This window comes from Meriones unguiculatus, chromosome 2, assembly GCF_030254825.1.
Source record: "Meriones unguiculatus strain TT.TT164.6M chromosome 2, Bangor_MerUng_6.1, whole genome shotgun sequence".
In the NCBI taxonomy this organism is placed as follows: Eukaryota; Metazoa; Chordata; class Mammalia; order Rodentia; family Muridae; genus Meriones; species Meriones unguiculatus.
Window position 1 is genome coordinate 27,640,383 of NC_083350.1, and position 17,607 is coordinate 27,657,989.

Here is a 17,607-nt window from a genome sequence, read left to right on the forward strand (position 1 = left end):
TCAGTTTGGATTTCTATGGATAGCGCTCTTTTGTATGTACAAGTGTATTTTTCTGTGTTGTGCTGGCTGTCCTGGAACTCAATCAAGGTAGCCTCAAACTCAGAGATCTGCCTGCCTCTGCTCCCCAAGTGCTGGGATTGATGGTGTGCACCATCGTGCACAGAATAAAAATCTTATTTTCTTAACTACTACTATTTCTTCCTCTGTTCCCAGGGTTTCTCTGTGAACCCCTGGCTGTCCTTGAACTCACAGAGATCCACCTGCCTCTGCTTCCCTAACCTGAGTGCTGGGATTAAAGGCGTGGACCACCATAATGGACTAAACTTCTAAACCAGTTTTACACCTATCTCTTTTCTGGAAGTCCTTCCATTTTAAACATGTCATTCCTCATCCTTTGACACTCAGCAGACTCTTCCCCCAGGTGGTCATGCCAGTTTGACCCATGTCTGTAAGTAGACATTTGGTTTGTTTCCATTCTCTCAGTATCATGGGCAGGCCTACAGCTTTTTTTTTTTTTTTCAAGATCTACAGTCATTTTACTGTGCTGCAAGGTCCATTTTTCAGAAGTGGAAGGGATAACGTTGATTGGAACCTCCCTGTAAAGGCATGTCTATTTGTATTTCTATCAGCAGCAGATCTTTGTCTTCCTACAGCCTTTCCACTGTAGCGTGTCACCAAACCTTAGGATGCTTCCACTGGGTTAGGCCAGGATGAGGTCTCTGTCTGACTTTATTTCCCATTTATCTTAAGACAAGTTTGCCATCTTTTTGGACAGTAAATAGTCCTTTGTGGGTATTTTCTTATGAATCATTTTGTTTCCTTTTCTATGTTAAAGATATTTTTGGTGTGTGTGGATAAAAGTAGATTTCTCTTATTGTTTATTTGATTCATTATTGGCTCTTACTTTACCTTTTTCCTTCTATCACAAATTTATTTTTCTAATTTCTTGGTAATTTCATACATGAGTGCTGTATTTACATCATTTCATCCCACCTTCCTCTGCCTCCAACTCCTTCTGGGTCACATTCAACTTCCTCTCAAACTCATGACATCTTCTTCTTTAACTATGATTGTCATATATATATGTTACACACATATGTATATATGCACACACAAATATCATGCCGAACATATTTAGTGTTATTCATATGCATATGATCTGAGATCATAGATACAAATAAGGGCTGAGCCTTTGGCATTGTTTAACCCATCAGGAGGTTCACACTTAAAGTCTGAGTCTTCCTCTCTTGGTGGCCATTAGTTGCCTGTAGCTCTTTATATTATATATTATAATATATAAACTATATTATTATATACAATATATTATATAATATTAAATAAACAAATAAATAAAAGTATTTTTAAGGCACCAAGGCAGGAGAATTGTGAGTTCAAGGCTAGCCTGAGCGATGTAACAACATCATATATCATCATACCAAAACTTGGCTGGGCATGATAGTATACACTTTTAATCCCAGTACTCAGGATGTAGAAGCAGGGGGATCTCTGTGAGTTTGAGGCTGGCTTGGTGGGCATAGAGAGTTCCAGGCCAGCCAGGGTTATATAGCCAAGATCTTGCTTGTTAACTAAATAAATTACTACAAAGCCTGTGACAATGAAACCCCAGAAACAACAACAAATCCCCCAACAAAACTTGAAAAGCTTGCCAGGTGGAAACGGATGGTCAGTTTTTAGAGATCAGGGTAGTGGAGGAAGCACAGAGGATGTCATCACTGTCTTCCTCAGGTGCTCCTTTCTGCTGAACAAGAGAGCAGAGCAGGTATGTGCAGGTGACATATGTGAAGGCAGCTAGCCTTTCTCATCTGCCTTGTCTTTCTCACTTTCAATATTCCCCCTTCCATCAGAGTCTCTTTTTCGAGTACTCATGTCCTATATCCTCAAATAAATATTTTCTGCTCATAAGTCTCAAAAATGTAGGCTTTTGCAGGACCACTGGATATGTTTCTATAGGAATGAGGCAGGAAATCTAGAGCCCAATGTGGGACAAAAGGGGAAAGTGGAGACAGTGGTAAAAGGGAGACAACAGACCTTAGATGGTGCATGGAATGGCTTTGGGAGATTGTTGCTAGGTAACAAAGCACCCCAAACAATACCTTAAAACAACCTTTACTGAGCGGGCAGGGTGGCTCAGCAGGTAAAGGTGGTGACTGTCACCAAACCCGATTACTTGAGTTCACTCTCCAGAACATGGTGGAAGGGGACAACAGACTCCCACAAGTTGTCCTCTGGTCAAATACATGTGCTGTGGCTCACTTGTACCCACATACATACAAATGCAAAAAGATTAAACATAATCTTTACTTAGCTTACACTCTGCATATTATCAGTTTACCTGGGCTCAGCAAATGAGCCTTCTGCTCCTAGCTGAGTGTGCCCAAATATCTGCCATCAACTGCAGATCAGCTCTGCTGGCCTCGCTGGGCTCCTCCATGTATCTGAGACAAAGAGCCGGGTCTGGTCACGTGGCTTATGTGCTTCCTGCCACTGGTTTGTTCACTCACTGGTCACAGGCCTCTAGTGCAGGGAAGGGCAAGCCTTTGGGGTTCTCAGGCATTCAGATCAGGTCTTACAGCCAGTCCAGGCAAGACTGAAGAAAAAGACAGCACTCCTTGGGTGAGGGGGCTTCAAAGTCACAGGAAATGCAATACGGAAGCCATTTTCCTTTGCAAACCTACATTGCCATACGGGAACTATACGGGAATGTGAGTCCCCTCTGGCCTCTGATTTTTCCAGAGCAGCAGAGACTTAGTTGGGAAGCCTCCCATGCTCTTAGCATGGCTTCTCCAGCGATGCTAGGAGCACTAGCTACTTGGCAGTGACGCTGCTGGTAGCCCTGTTTCTGCTGCTCCAGAGCCGGGCTCTCATGGTGGCAGGTCTGGCTCAACCCCCTCCTGTGAGAGCCATTTCACATCTCAAACCCAATTTCCTTATGGGTCTGAAGGGAGTCGTAACGGCACTTGGTGAAGCGTAGACACACGACACGAGGGACACTAAATACGTCCCAGCCAGCTATTCTAGTCATCCCAGCCAGGCAGGAATTGTGTCACACTGCAGTCCCTGGTCCTGTCGGCCCCGATGCCACCTTTAGTTACAAATATTAAATATATTTTTTTAACCTGCAATAAGTCCTGGAAAATGGAGCCCACCTATATGTGAGCTGGGGAAAGTCAATATAATGGTATCTATAATATGAAAGAGGGAAGGAGGGAAAGCAGTTTCTAGTAATGTGGGCACCGCGACTCCAGAAGCATGAGGCAGCACTCTAAAATTAGCTTGCCTCTACGTGTAGTGAGGAAGTTTGGAGGTCAGGAAAGAAAGTCCTGAAGCTTGTTCTTAAGAAGTACAAGGAAATGAAGGAGCAGAGGGCATGTGTTCCCAAGGACAGCAACCCACGAGGGAGGCATTCCCGGCTTTTCTGTGTGTGGGGCACTGAAGATAACAGAACATGCTGACTCACCCACCTGGGAGGTGGGGAAATGAGAACGGATGATGTCCTTGAAAATAGCCCGGGTCTTGTATATAAAAGGTGGTGTATAAAAATTCCAGTATTGTGTCGTGTGATAGGACAGAGTCTGAGAGTCACAGAAGTATTTTGGTTCTTCGAGTCACAGTACATTTTGAGACCGTGTTCAGGCTCTGAGTGTTCAGAGGGTCCCGTGAGACCCCAAGCTAGTGTCTGCAGAACAGGTCTGCACGCAGGGCATTGATTGCCATTTTTAGTTAGCGCGCTGTCTCTGCTTCCAACTTGTGGATGAAGATGTGTGCGCTCAGACTGCTGCCATGCTTTGTTCCGCCATCATGGACTCCAACACTCTAAAACCAAAAGCCCCAAATAATAATAATAATAATAATAATAATAATAATAATAATAATAATAATATTTTGCAAGATGCCTCGGTCATGGTGTTTTATCCCAGTAGCAGAATAGTAAGACAGTGATCTCAGAATGTGTACTGACGACTTCACCTTCATGTGGATCAGCTGTCAGGGTAGCCTACCCTTTACGACAGAAACGAAGGTTGGACAGGAAGCTGTGTCTCAGGGAGGACCTTTCACAGAGTGGTGTGGTAAAGGAGGCTTGGCAGGGGTGGATCAGCTCCAGAAGCCAAAGTTTTAGAAGGCTGCCTGATGCAGCAGTGTTTGGAGAAGGCAGGCAACCCCTGTTTTCCTTTATCAGCTAATTGTATTTATTTTAAATATGAAAGTCATGTTCAAGTCATAACTCAAACCCACGAGGTCCATTCTCCATTGGCCATAGGGGTAACTACTCTCTTTTCATTTTCTTCTGTGTAGTTACAGACAGATGGCTACAGAGGCAGGCAGAGAAGCAGGCAAAGGGTGCTGTTTTTAAAGAGACTCCCACACTATTCTAGAACTTTCATTTAATTATAGCTGTGAATGTTGTCTCACGACAGAGTGAGCAATCGTCCCATTCAGGGCTGCACAGCACTCATTCCAAGATAGCTCACGGGCTCTCTATTACTCCCCCATTCTTTTACTGATGGATGTGTGTGTATGCGTGTGCGTGCACTCACGCTCGCAATCATGGAGTTACTAAACAACTTACCTCTACCCTTGTTTACTTGAGCCAAGATTTCTGTGGGTAGATTTCTAGGCTGGAATCATTAGAGCAAAGGATTTGTGTATTTTGAAAATTGCCCAACGGGCTAAGATCTCAGCCAGTGACATGTCCAAAGGAAATGTAAGAAGCCCGCTTCTGTCATATCCCCCAGCCTTCGAGTTATTCCTCCATTCCTGTCGTCTATATGAAAGGCTGCATTCCTCCATGTTATTTTAAGAAGGCTATAAATGTGAGTGGCTTCTACCATTCTGTGCCGGCTCCTTGATGGCATTTAAAGGATGCAGTCATCTCTTTAAGAACCCCTTGGCCTCTGATTTGTACTATGGTGACAGTTGTCCCTGGGAAGCAGCTGGCTCTCTCCCATGGAATGTCAGCCCAGAATGGAGTTTCCAAAATACCTGCCCACAGTTATCTGAGCTCAGGACACCCTTGGGGAGAGCAGATGGACAGTACAGGCTAAGTCCACCCGCTCCCTATCCCCCCTCCCCCGAGGGGGGCTCCCACCTGCTATGTCTATTCTTAGCCTCTGAACTGTTTCTTTCCTGAACATTTGGTCTGAAGGTTTTTCCTTAGGAAGGGGTTGAGGACTTTATTACAGAGCACTGGGGGCTAGCCCCTAGGAGCACTTGTGAATCTTGTAGGCAGCACACTGAGACAGTTAGGGGTTGGAATTCTATACACCTCTCAGAAGCCGAGAATAACCAAAGAAAGCCTGCTGGAGCCTCTCCCAAGTTGCTCTGGACCTGGGAAAGCCTAATGAAATTCCAAACATCCATCAGTAGGAGTCCAGTGGTCATCCAAGCATCAAAGCCATTCCTCACAGTACTTTTATATATATATGTGTGTGTGTGTGTGTGTGTGTGTGTGTGTGTATCTAATAAAAAAAATCTAGACCTACAGGAAACTAGGATGGTGCGATGAATAGTCTCATACCTACCACCTGAAATGAGAGAGTTAACATATCAATATCTTATCTATTTTTATGCTAAACTATTTAAAGGAAGTTGTTACTTTTCCCCATTTACTCTAAAAATTATGTTCCTGGGGTTTTTCAGAACATTTTTTAGATTAAAAAATTTCCATTTAGTTATTTATCTGTTTGTTTTTATTTGTGTGTGTGTGTGCATATGTATGTGGTGGTCAGAAGACAACTTGTAGGAAACAGGCCTCTCCTTGTACTTTGTAAGCTTCAGAGATTAACCTCAGGTCCTCAGATTAAGCTCAGGCTTGGTAATAAACACCTTTACCTGCTGAGCCATCTCACTGGCCCTCAAACCTTTTTAAAGTAACAACCCATTTTCTTAAGTAAAATACCAAGCAGATGACCTCTGGGTGTTGTTCCTGGGACATTATCTGACTAGAGACGTGACGGCATAGTTGAGTCTGGAGCCCAGAGAGAAGATAAAGATGGGAATGGGGGCTCAGGGTATATTGAAAGCTATGGGACCACATGAGGTCACCAAGAGAATATGTAGAGGAAATTCCTAGCAGAATTCCCTAGCGTCTGGCAGAAAGAGTAACTCACAGAATGCAAAGACACTGGACAGAGAGACTCTCTGGGTCCTACTGAGTAACACCTGCCAAGGAAGAGGGCATGATCAGCCATCTTTGCTGCTGAGAGAATGAATAAGGCTGATAGAATGCTGGACTTTGTACAGATAAGGGTCAAGGCCCAGGAATGGCTCTGTCTGCCTAATATCTAGACTTCATAAATTAGAGAAAGGACCACAGGGAGAGAGTGCACTGATATCACACCCTGAGCTGAATGACAGAGCCGGGCCACTACCCAAGCCCCCCCATGTCTCGTAAAGGATTATTATTTTTTTTAACCTGCCTAATAGCAACCTTCTCCCCCAGGCCGCAAGCTGGACCTTCAGGTCTCAGTTTCTTACTTGTAATCCCTCTGCAGAGGATTACCAAGTACCCCCTCCTGCTGCAGAGAATGCTGGAGAACACACCTGCGGATGCCAGCGCCCACCCTGTCCTTCAGAGAGCCACCTCTGCCCTCCAGGATGTGAACAGCAATATCAATGAGTACAAGATGCGCAAGGAAGTGGGTAAGGACTCGTGGTTAGGGGTGCATCAGGGACAGCATTCCTAGTTCCAGAACTCACTCTGAGAGCCTCCCTATTTAGATTGAGAATGTGGGGCTGGGGTGAGCTCAGCTGACCGGCTAATATGTATGAGGTCCTGGGCTTGCCCCACCACTGCTGGGAGGTAGAGAGGCGTGTATGGAGGTGTGCGGCCGGGTTAGGCTCTTAGGCGTGCCACCTCTTAGGCTGCTGCAGTAGGAAGGTCCTTCCTTGCAAAAGGAAGCAGTGTCTGCGCATCAAGAAACTCAGTTGCCCACTGAGAGCATGATATTGAGAATTTAGTGCATGTTTACTTTTTTTAAAAGTACTTATTATTTATTTATTTTGTTTTTTTGAGACAGGGTTTCTCTCTGTAACCTTGGCTCTCCTGGAACTCACTCTGTAGACCAGGCTGGCCTTGAGCTCACAGAGATCTTCTTGCCCCTGCCTCCCAAGTGCTGGGATTAAAAGCGTGTGCCATCATCGCCCAGCTGGAAGTATTTATTTTTAGTGTGTGTGTGTGTGTTTTCTGCTTTATATGAATGTCTGTGCACCACATACTTGTCTTGGAGGCCAGAAGAAGGTGTAGGCAGTTGTGAGCCACCATGCATGTGCTGGGAACCAAACCCAGGTCCTCTGGAAGAAGAGCCAGTGCTGTTCTTTCTCTCCAACCCTCGCTCTTGCTTACTTTTAAAATAATCACCCCAGTTTCACAAATATCTGCAGGGCAGAGTGTGGTACTTCTGCATACAAATCCAATGTTCAGTGATCAGATGCTCCGTATGTATTGTTTGAAGGCTAATTCTTCCATTTTTTTTCCCCTTCAATATCTTTCTTGGTCCTCCTAACCCCTGAGACCAGCCCACTTCTCAGCTGGGTAAACAGAGCGTATATGATTTGTTTCTGGTCACTGGGCTGTAAGAAACAGAGATAGCTTCAAACTTAGGCCTGGGGTCTTTGAGTTTTCTCCCATGCGTGTTTCTGCATTCAAGTAGAGGGGAGACAGGGGACAGAGGTGCTGAGCCAGGAAATACGGCGTTGGTTGGCTTTTGATAAAACTGTCTGGGGAAGCCCAGAAAAATGTCCCTTCACGCCTGCCGTCTTAGGTGATCCTCCCAGCAATCCTGCAAGATGGAGTCCTCATTTTATAGGCAAGGAAACTGAGGCCACAAGGAGTGGTGACCTGTTTAAGTCCAGCAGGCAGAACACTCTCCAGCTAGGACTCACACCTGGGAAAGAGGAAGTACTGGGCTTCCCTGTGGGACTTACCATCCTGCTGGACATAACTTGCTGGAGCAGAATGCTGAGCCAGGAGAAGATGGGGCTGTTTGCCTCCTGGGCCTGCCTTGGTCACCCACAATGCCCTTTTCTTCGTTGTCACCGCAGCCTTAAAGTATACCAAGGTGGAGCAGCTGAGCCTTCGGGAGCGCCTGGCCCGCATCAACACACATACCCTTTCCAAGAAGACCACCAGGCTGAGCCAGCTGCTGAAGCAGGAGGCGGGGCTGGCACCCAGGGTGAGTATGTGCTGGGGTGGGGGAGATCCATCCATGAAAGCAGGTGAGGTTTCTCCTGAAAGTGAGGCAGCTGAAGCCGAGGGTGAAGGGATGACAAAAAGACATACCACCTGAGTCTCAAGAGCCAGTATTGGGGGCCTCTTTGCTGATAGAGGAGCGAGGCTCAGAGCTTGGGCAGTGCATCAAAGTCGCTGCTCAGGCTGAGTGAGTGCAGCTTTTCCAAAGCAGTAGCTTCTGAGCCACAGGACTAAGTAGGTATGATTATCTCAACTTTCACACAAAGAAACTGAGGCTCTTAGAGGACGACGTGTCCGCCCACAGCCACACAGCCAGGAAGCAAGTGAGCCAGGATCCATACCCCAGAGTCTGATCCCATGGTGTGAACGCAAAACTACCCAACCTCACGGCTGTTTGATTTTGAGACAAGGCCTTGCTATGCCATCCAGGCTGGCTTCACGATCCTCTTGCCTCAGTCTGGTAGGGGCTGGGCTTCCAGGCATGTGCCACCACATATGGTTTGCACTGTTTTTTAATCGTCCCACTCAGTCGACGAGCTGGGTGAACCAGCCCTTCTTGTCTTTCCACAGTCTGTGGAGAGGTTGTCCCCAGTGAGCACAGAAACCAGCTGCACACTGCCCCCGTGTGGATCTTCTGACCGTCACACCCTCACACGTATGGCTTTCCTTACAGACAGAAGACAAGGAATTTGATGACTTAGAGGAGAGATTCCAGTGGGTGTCTCTGTGTGTGACGGAGCTGAAGAGCAATGTGGCTGCTTACATGGATAATCTGGAGGTGAGAACCCTGCAGATTTCGAAGGTCAGGTGCAGACCGAAAGCTACAGAGGTACCGCTACAGGGACGCTGGGGTGAGGTCTCAGCCAGGAGTGCCGGCAAGCACACTATACCCGGTAGCCACAGGACTGGGAGCTGGAGGCAGCTTCTCAGCCCATTGGAGTAAGCATCAACGTCAACAATTCTCTGGAATTAGAATTACAGATGATTGTGAGCTGCCGTATCGGTGCTGGGAATCGAACTCGGGTCCTCTGCAAGAGCAGCAAGTGCTCCTAACTACCGGGCCATCTCTTCAGCCCCTGGCCTTTTCTTTTTCATGCGTGGATTTGAATAGGAACGGTTCACTGGCTTACAGGAAAATATTAATAGAATCTGCTGAACGTACACATGAAAGGAGATTCAGCAAGGCGGCACATGGATAGGCGTAGTGCCCACAAGCTCCAAAGGAAAGAAGAGATAAGGACTCCAGCTCAGCAAGGCAGGTTGGGCAGGGACAGAATGGTGTGTGTGCTTGCTTCTTAGGAGGAGGTATATGGAGGCTCTGGAAAACTGCTTTGGGGGGGGTGTCTGCTGAACTGGGGGCTAGGAGTAAGACAGCTATACTGGGACCTAACCACCCTATCTCTGTTGGCCCTGGGCTCAGGCTTTCCTCTGCTTCCGGCCACATGAATGGAGTCTAGACATCTCCGGGGGGCCTGTGGAGCAGTACCGAAGCCTAGCCAGGGACCTTCAGCTGGAGGCCTTCCTGCAGTTTGTGAGTGGGATTTCCCCTCCCCCTTCCTCTGATAGGCAGCCGGTGGGGCTGACAAGAGTAATATTTAGAAGTCAGGCACTTACACAATTGTCACATCCAGTAGGGGAGGGAGTGCTATTCCTGCGCCTACCGATAAAAATAGCCCAACTGATGTGCAGTGAGCCGCACCCTGTACCAGGCACCGTGCCCACCTTTTCCATTCTTGACCTCATTTACCCCTCGACACACAGTTTCGGGTGAGACACTATTAATAGCCCCCTTCTGCTAACGGGAGCTCGAGGCCCAGAGAGCGCCATCTCTTGGGTCATTTACACAGATGGGGTCTGAGTCCCAGAGTGTCATTCTATACAAAAATCTGTCTCAAGCTCTTTACATAATAACAACGCTAAGAAGCACCAGGGATCGAGAACCTTCCCCAGCTGTACTCTGTGCACATAACAGATCAGCCCCATTTTCAAAACCTAAGCCCAAGGCTCAGTGAGGTTAGAGCAGGGTTTCTGAAGTTTTTCCTTATCAGCCTCATTTCCTGAGGAACTTTTCTGTGACCTGGGTACATAAGCATGTATAACAGGCTTGCAAATTTGCTGATAACAAATCATAAGGGAATTTATTTTAAGACAATTCTGTGAAACACACACAATTTGACCACTTATTAAAGGTAAAAGCACATCTATGCACTAATGAGATGATGTCCCTTTTTTATTATTATTATTTAAGGAGTTAAATCTTGCCCAAATAATTGATACAGACATAAGATGTCTGGACACATCTTCAAAGGGTTTCAGAGTTGATGAACATTTTACTTTATAATCATCAATGCTGAGACTGTCTTTCACATAAATGCACATGACAGAATTAATTTTGGGTCATTGTACATTTGGAAAGCTTTTACTGTTGCCAAATCTTTCTCAACACCTGCGTTCAGTCACAGCCCTATATGGACCGCAACCCACAGTTTAGGGAGCTTGGGGCTTACGATATGCTCCAAGACACAGCTTGTCAATGGAGGGGGTCTGCCTCCAGCCCCCCCCCCAGCCCCTACCCTCTGCCACCTCCTATCACAGCTCCCAAGCTCCCCTCTCCCTACAGAAGCAGCGGCTGAACGGCCTGGTGTGGCAACCGCTGTGCAGCCTGGCCAGGACCCTGGTTGGTCCTCAGAACTTGATCAAGAAGCGTCTGGACAAACTCTTGGACTTCGAGCGAGTGGAGGAGAAATTGTTGGATGTGGGCAGTGTGACCTATGAGGAGGAGGCTGCCCGGCACACTTACCAAGCTCTCAACTCCTTGCTGGTGGCCGAGCTCCCAAGGTTCAACCAACTAGTCATGCAATGGCTGCGCCAGATCCTGTGGACATTTGTGGTCCTCCAGAGGGACCTTGCAGACCACGTGCTACGAAGAGCAGAGAGCAGCATGGCTCTGGTAAGGCCACTGGGACTGAGGAATCTATAGAGCAGAGCCAGGCAAGGCCCTAGCTGTTGTCAGAGCAGAAATGGAGATAAAGTGGCTAAATAGACTGCTGGAACTCAGGACTCAGTGAGGGCTCTTGAGATGTCTCTCTGTTTTTTTCTCCATTGTTAATAGAGGCAGAGGGCAGGGGCCAGACTCTAGGCCTACCTAGGTCATCCTGGGACTCAAGAGCAGAGGAGGTTTTTCTGGAAAAGCAGCAGCAAACCCTCCCTGGAGGGTATGGCCAGATGATGATAGAGACAGGACTCTCTTCTGTCTACTCAGGAGTAGTGTCCAGCTGGCCTCACTACCGATACTACTAGCACCCATTTCCTGGCCAACACTTGCGTGCCTGTTTGGGGCCCTTTCCAGGCAGTGCCTCACTCTGTCCCCAAAGCAATCCTATGCAGTATGTGTTCCTTTCAATAATAAAGAAGTCAAGGCCCAGAGAAGGAAACTAGCTTGAGCAAAGAGGCACAGATGACAGTAGGTTTTGACCCCTGACCATGCAGTGGCTGAGCTCTGAACACAGTCCTCAAGAGCCTTTCCCAAGGAGCCATTAGCTGAAGGCATAAACAGACTCCAGTGAGCTCCGTACAAACCTCCACATGCAGTTCCACGTCTTGCTCTGTAATGTCCATGTCAGAGCTGAATGGCTCATGAGTCAGGCCTTGGGAGCCATTTCCATGCTCTTCATTCCAGCATTGTCTTCTGTGTTCCCCTGTCATCATCTGACTCCCCACCCCCAATCCTCCCTCATCCCTACTTCCTATCTCCTTACCTCCCCGCTCCTGCCAACCTTTCCAATCCATGTCTCCACTCTGCTGTGGCCATCATGCCCCTCCCTCCCTCCCTCCAATGCAACGCTTGAGGGTCACCAACTCTTCTTCAGCTTGGAAATGCTTCCGCAACTGTCCCCCAGGTCTCTCTCTCAACGCCCACCCTACAGTGACAGATGAGCCACTCCGTCACTCTGAGAATTCCTGTTACTCTGGAGGAGTGGGGATAGCCCCGTCCTCACCATCTGTACACCAGCAGAACTTGGTAATGTGTCCTAACACATTCCAGCTGCTTCCTGCTTACTAGAGCCCACCCTCTGCTGGAGAAAACGTGGTGGGGAGCCACGTTTTCTCTCAGTCAGAGGCAGGGAGGGGGTGGGCGGAGCGGAGAGATGAGTGGTTGTTCCTTTGGCTCTCTCTTTTACTATTTAGTACAGGGCTCTGCCTCAGGCAAACTTTTTGAAGTATGAAGATGAAGCAGGCCCAGTGCCATAAAAAAAAAAAAAAAAAAGGAGTGAATCTGATTGGATAATCCATTTGCTTTCTTTCTTCTTCCTCCCTTTTCTACCAGTCTGCAGTGTGGGTGAGCAGGGCTAGGGACGCTGCTAAGGGGAGGTTCATAGCCATCGGAAGTGCATGTTGTGGTGGTGCCTGTAGGAAAGCAGAGGGAGGGTCGCCTGATTGGTCCTGTGCTATGGTTGGCTATGGCCTGCATAGGACCGCTGCCAAACCTCCCTTGAATGACCAGCGGGTCATTCACCTGGCCTCACTCCTCTGATTCAAGGCCTGCGTAGCAAAATCTTTCTTCTCTGCAAGCCCAGGAACAAGGCTCTGGGTCATAAGTAAGAGCAGTGAGTCTGGCAATAGCCCAGAAGGCTAGACATATCTGTTGGCTGTGAGGGTCTCACTCATTCTTGAGCTGTCTGATGAAACTGTGAGAGAGCCTTACCAGGGAGGGGACCTCATGGGAGAGCTCAGGACTCTCTGGGTAAAAAGCAACAGAAGCTGGTGCCAAAAGTTGCTGGACCATAGAGAAGGAAAAAAATGATCTGACCCCAGGAGGTCTTAGGGAGCACAGCAACTTATAGGCATGTAATGCCCAGACTCTGCCTTTCTCCCAGTCTCCCACCTGTTTTCCTCTCTGGTTAGGCTGGTTTTCAGGCAGACTTTGTTTCTCTGTGGGGAAAGACAGGGAAGACACCAGGCCTGTACCTTTATCCCTCGGAATCTGAAGGAAGTGTAACAGCCACGTTCTGGGCCTTCACACACTGCATTCTGCAGAAGGGGCCTTGCCTAAGTCCATTGTTGTCCCTTGAGCTAATCACAGTAGCTAAGCGGAAGTAATGCCGGGCCTACCAGACACAGGACTAGAGTGTCATGGTGAAAGAGGTACCCTACCCCTATCAAATTTGTTTGTTTGTTTGTTTGTTTTTGTTTTTCAAGACAGGGTTTCTGTGTATAGCCTTGGCTGTCTTGGAACTCATTCTGTAGATCAGGCTGGCCTCAAACTCACATAGATCTGCCTGCCCCTGCCTCCATGAGAACTGAGATCAAAGGCATGTGCCACCACTGACCAGACAGCCGTGGGAAATGTTCTCTTAACAGAAACAGGGGCAGTAGGCAGACAGAGGCAGCAGTCTGGGACTACAGGGTGTGTGCCCAGGCACCTCTTGGTCCCTTCTGCAGAGGCTCTGCTGACATCATCTTCCCACTCAGCTGCCTCATCAGCACATCTCAGAGCCGGACTTCCAGAAGCTGCTGGAGGACACACTAGGCCAGAGCAGTAGCCAGCTCCGCCTTTTCCAAGAGAACTTTGAGAAGGTGCTCCCACCTTCCACCTCTCAGGTAAGTGTCCATCCTCCCCTCGTTCAGCTGTTCTCCTGCAGTGGGCTGAAGCTTGGCTCTCCTTTCTTGAATTTTTGTTACTCATGGAAACATTTCTTCCTCCTGTCTCTTCTTTTTTTCTGTGAACAAACAAAACAAAATAGAATCCTGTATTCCAACACACACACACACACACACACACACACACACAGGTGGGGGGAGGTAGAAGGGAAGAGGGGAAAGGAGAGGGAGAGGGAGAGGGATAGGTAGAGGGGGAGGGAAAGAGAGGAAGAAGGAGAGGGAGAGGGGAAGAAAGAGAAAGGTTATTTTCCAATCCACCTGAGCAGCATACATAGGCAGCCTGTGCTACTGTATTTTATTTTACTTTCTGTTTTTTTTTTTGTTTTGTTTTGTTTTGTTTTGTTTTGGGTTTTTTGTTTGTTTGTTTGTTTTTTTGAGATAGGTTTTTTTTTTTTTTTTTTTTTTTTTTTTAAATACTTCCAAATGACCTTAATCTTGCTCCATAGCTAGGGCTTAGCCTGAGACAGCTGTGAAAAGAGAGGGCTCCGGGAATCTGGTAACATCTGGATCTGAGAAAACTGGAAGTTCATTTACTCACATATCAGAAGTGAAGTCACAAGCCAGCACCATGACTGCCCAGAAGGGACCAGAGGCTCTCGGGTTGCAGGGAAGCAAGTGAAGGGCCTAGCAGAGTGGGGCCAGGAAAGGCAGTCTTCGTGCCTGGCAGAGGGCAGAGGATAGAAGGCAGGGGGAAACCACTTGGGTGAGGCTGCTTCCTGAAGCCCTGTGTTCTCAACTCCTCCTCATTTCTCAATGAGACTGACAGATGTTTCACAAGAAGGCCATGGATCCTGCAGCTAGGAGGAAAGTACAGAAAATACTTACTGGAAACCTCCATTTTCTTTCTCCTTAAAATCCTTGTTGGAAAAGCAGTCTGTCCTTACTGTAGAAAAAGATTATGGGTCTCATGAAAACAAAGCAAAAAGAAGAAACAAACCCATGATCCCTTGTGTTAGGGATCCCTAACTCCCTCTTTGCCACACCACAGCCCTCTAAATCTTTCCTGTTCTGGCTACAGGCGTAAAGGTGAGTGGAAGAAGGGTAGCCTGGGACAGGGGCAACACTGGTTGTCTTTTGTACGATCTTCTCTGGAGACTCTGAATTGGATGGGGCTGCCGGATCTGAGAAAGAAGGCACAGGGTCTTTGGTCCCTAGCTTTGTGATTCGTAGTGATAGTTTTTGTTTTCTTTTGAGACAGATCTGACTGTGTAGCTTAGTCTGTTCCTGAACTCAGTATCTTCAGCCTTTCCAGTGCTTACCTCACAAGCCTTGCTTTTAATCCCAGCACTCAGGAGGCAGAGGCAAGTATATCTCTGAGTTTGTGGCCAGCCTGGATTACAGACTGAGTTCCAGGACAGCCAGGACTACACATAGAAACCCCATATTGAAAAAAAAAGAAGTGGCTCACCACATACAGCTTTCTATTGTTATTGTTTGTTTAGTTGGTTGGCTTTTAAACACAGCCTTACTATGTTACCCTGACTGGCATGGAACTCACTATATAGACCCAGCTGACCTTGAACTCACAGAGATCCACCTGCCTGTGCTCCCTGAGTTCTGGGATTAAAAGTGTCTGTCACTATATTCCTACATCCAGTCCTTACACTCTTTTTAAAATTTTATGTGTATGAGTGTTTTGCTTCTATGTATGTATGTATGTATGTATGTATGTGTGTGTGTATGCATACCACATGTATGCAGTACCTAAAGAGGCCAGAAGGGGGCATTGTATTCCCTAGAAATGGAGTCATAGATGGTTGTGTGCTGCCATTTTGGTACCAGAGCCAAACTTAGGTTCTCTGGGAAGGACTTAGCAGATACTGCTCAGCCATCTGTCCACTTCCTCAGTAACACCTATTCTTTTTCCATAAAACTGACCTCTCTATGTTTTGCCTGCAAACATCTGTCTGTGATTTTTTTTTCTTTCTGTCATGCTAGGGTTGCACACAGGCCTTATGCATACCAAGTAGGAGATCTGCCACCAAGCTTCATCTCCAACCCAGTTCTGATTTTTTTTTTTTTTTGAGATAGGGTCTCTTTATATAGCCCTGGCTGTCCTGGAACTCACTATATAAACAAGGCTGGACTTGAGCTCACAGAGATCTGCCTGCCTCTTTCTCCTGAGTGTGGGTATTAAAGGTGTCCATCCGGGCTCTTAATGCTGACTCTTCATCAGTGCTAGAACAACAGTCTATGCTCAGATGTCCCTGATAGACACCTCTACCTGCCTACTCCAAATTATCACATGCAATGCACTGAGTGCACATACGTATACACACAGCTTAAGTAGAGAATATGGCAAATGTATATCTTTATACATTTGGTTTCTCCTTGGTTTTATGAAAGGGGGCGATCATCCCTGAACTCCTTCTTGATGATGTTTTTGCTGAAAACAGTGAATGGTAAAACAAAGAAAATGACAGGCAGTTTAGGGATGGACTGATATCCTCACTCCCAAATCTCTCTCCTAAGCTAGATAGCGATTTCTATCTCAGCAAAACTCTGCTGTATGTTCTTGTGTATGGTGTTCTTGCTGTACAAAGTCTACTCGAGTGCCTTGCACATAGTAGGTGCCCAGAGTGCTTGTGGAGTGGAAACTCCCAGTGTCATAGCTAGCTGTCCTTTATCCATAGGTGTCCTGGCCCTGTATTAGCCTGTGAAGATTCCAGGTGGCTAAGGCCTTGGGTACCATGAAACACACAGCCTGGTGTGGTTCAAAGATCTAGATGAGACATTTCCTGTGGAATGACTTAGCTTAGGATTATGCGCAGAATTTAGGGCCCTGCCCTACAACTTCTATAACTGACAGATATCCATACTTGAATTAGTTAAAAGCTTCTTCTAAAATGTCATTGGAAGCTAAGATCCAGCCATGTGGTAGAAGGCATGGATCCTTCAGTGACAGAGATGGGGTTGGACAGGATTTCCAGGTCTCCGTTCGTGTTGGGACCAGCCTTGACACTTAACTCAAGCCGGTGTCTGTTTCTGCTCTCTCAGCCGCTCCTCCCAGGCTCTGAACACCAGGTGCAGGCTCTCCTCACCAGATATGGCCCGGGGAAGCTATACCAGGTGACAAGCAACATCAACGGGACTGGCACTCTGGACCTGACACTGCCACGGGGCCAAATTGTGGCCCTTCTGCAAAACAAGGACACCAAGGGCAACAACAGTCGCTGGCTGGTGGACACCGGGGGTATGTGGGCCTCTGCAACCTGTTCATCTCCTTTTGGGAAAGCCAGTTGCTAGAAGCTTGTAGGGAGACAAAGATGCTCTTTTGTGCCAATCTGGCTGTGCAAATTCAGGAGGAATGAACCCAGTGATGGACGCAGGAGCTTAGTCAGCTTACCGTGAGTCTGTGGTGAATGAAATGTCTGTAGAAGACCCAGTGTAGCCTCCCTCATCCAGTTCCTAGATGCTGTGCAAGCAAGACAAACCTAGTGGGTGACATGATGTGTGGAAGGAACTTGAGTAGTAGCTTGAAAAATACAGATGTGTGCTGAGAATGGGATGCTGGCATGCCAGCCACTCTCAGAATCTGACTTAGGACAGGAACAGTAAGCTCTCTACTGGTTATGGCCTTGGGATATGTCACTGAGGTCTGAGGCTCATGTGTATCTGAGCTAACAGGGAGCTGTGAGCCCAGAGTAAGAAAATGGCCCAGTAGCATATTCTAAACATGAGGGTTGCACAGGGCTATTGCTGGAGGAATCATTTCACTGTTCCACAGTGATATAATA

At 47.3% G+C, this 17,607-nt stretch overlaps 1 protein-coding gene across 4 annotated transcripts in view; it reads left to right on the forward strand.

Annotated features, from left to right (window-relative positions):
- Window positions 1-17,607, forward strand: part of Arhgef37 (Rho guanine nucleotide exchange factor 37) — a 46,076-nt gene that overhangs the window by 21,159 nt on the left and 7,310 nt on the right. For 3 of the 4 annotated variants that reach the window (XM_021633701.2, XM_060377209.1, XM_021633700.2), the window contains 7 exons: window positions 6,461-6,660; window positions 8,062-8,192; window positions 8,883-8,987; window positions 9,630-9,740; window positions 10,830-11,159; window positions 13,682-13,810; window positions 16,868-17,063. In XM_021633701.2, coding sequence (XP_021489376.1) covers window positions 6,461-6,660; window positions 8,062-8,192; window positions 8,883-8,987; window positions 9,630-9,740; window positions 10,830-11,159; window positions 13,682-13,810; window positions 16,868-17,063 — 1,202 coding nt within the window. The remainder of the gene's footprint in view (window positions 1-6,460; window positions 6,661-8,061; window positions 8,193-8,882; window positions 8,988-9,629; window positions 9,741-10,829; window positions 11,160-13,681; window positions 13,811-16,867; window positions 17,064-17,607) is intronic. The other variant, XM_021633702.2, reaches the window with a different exon arrangement.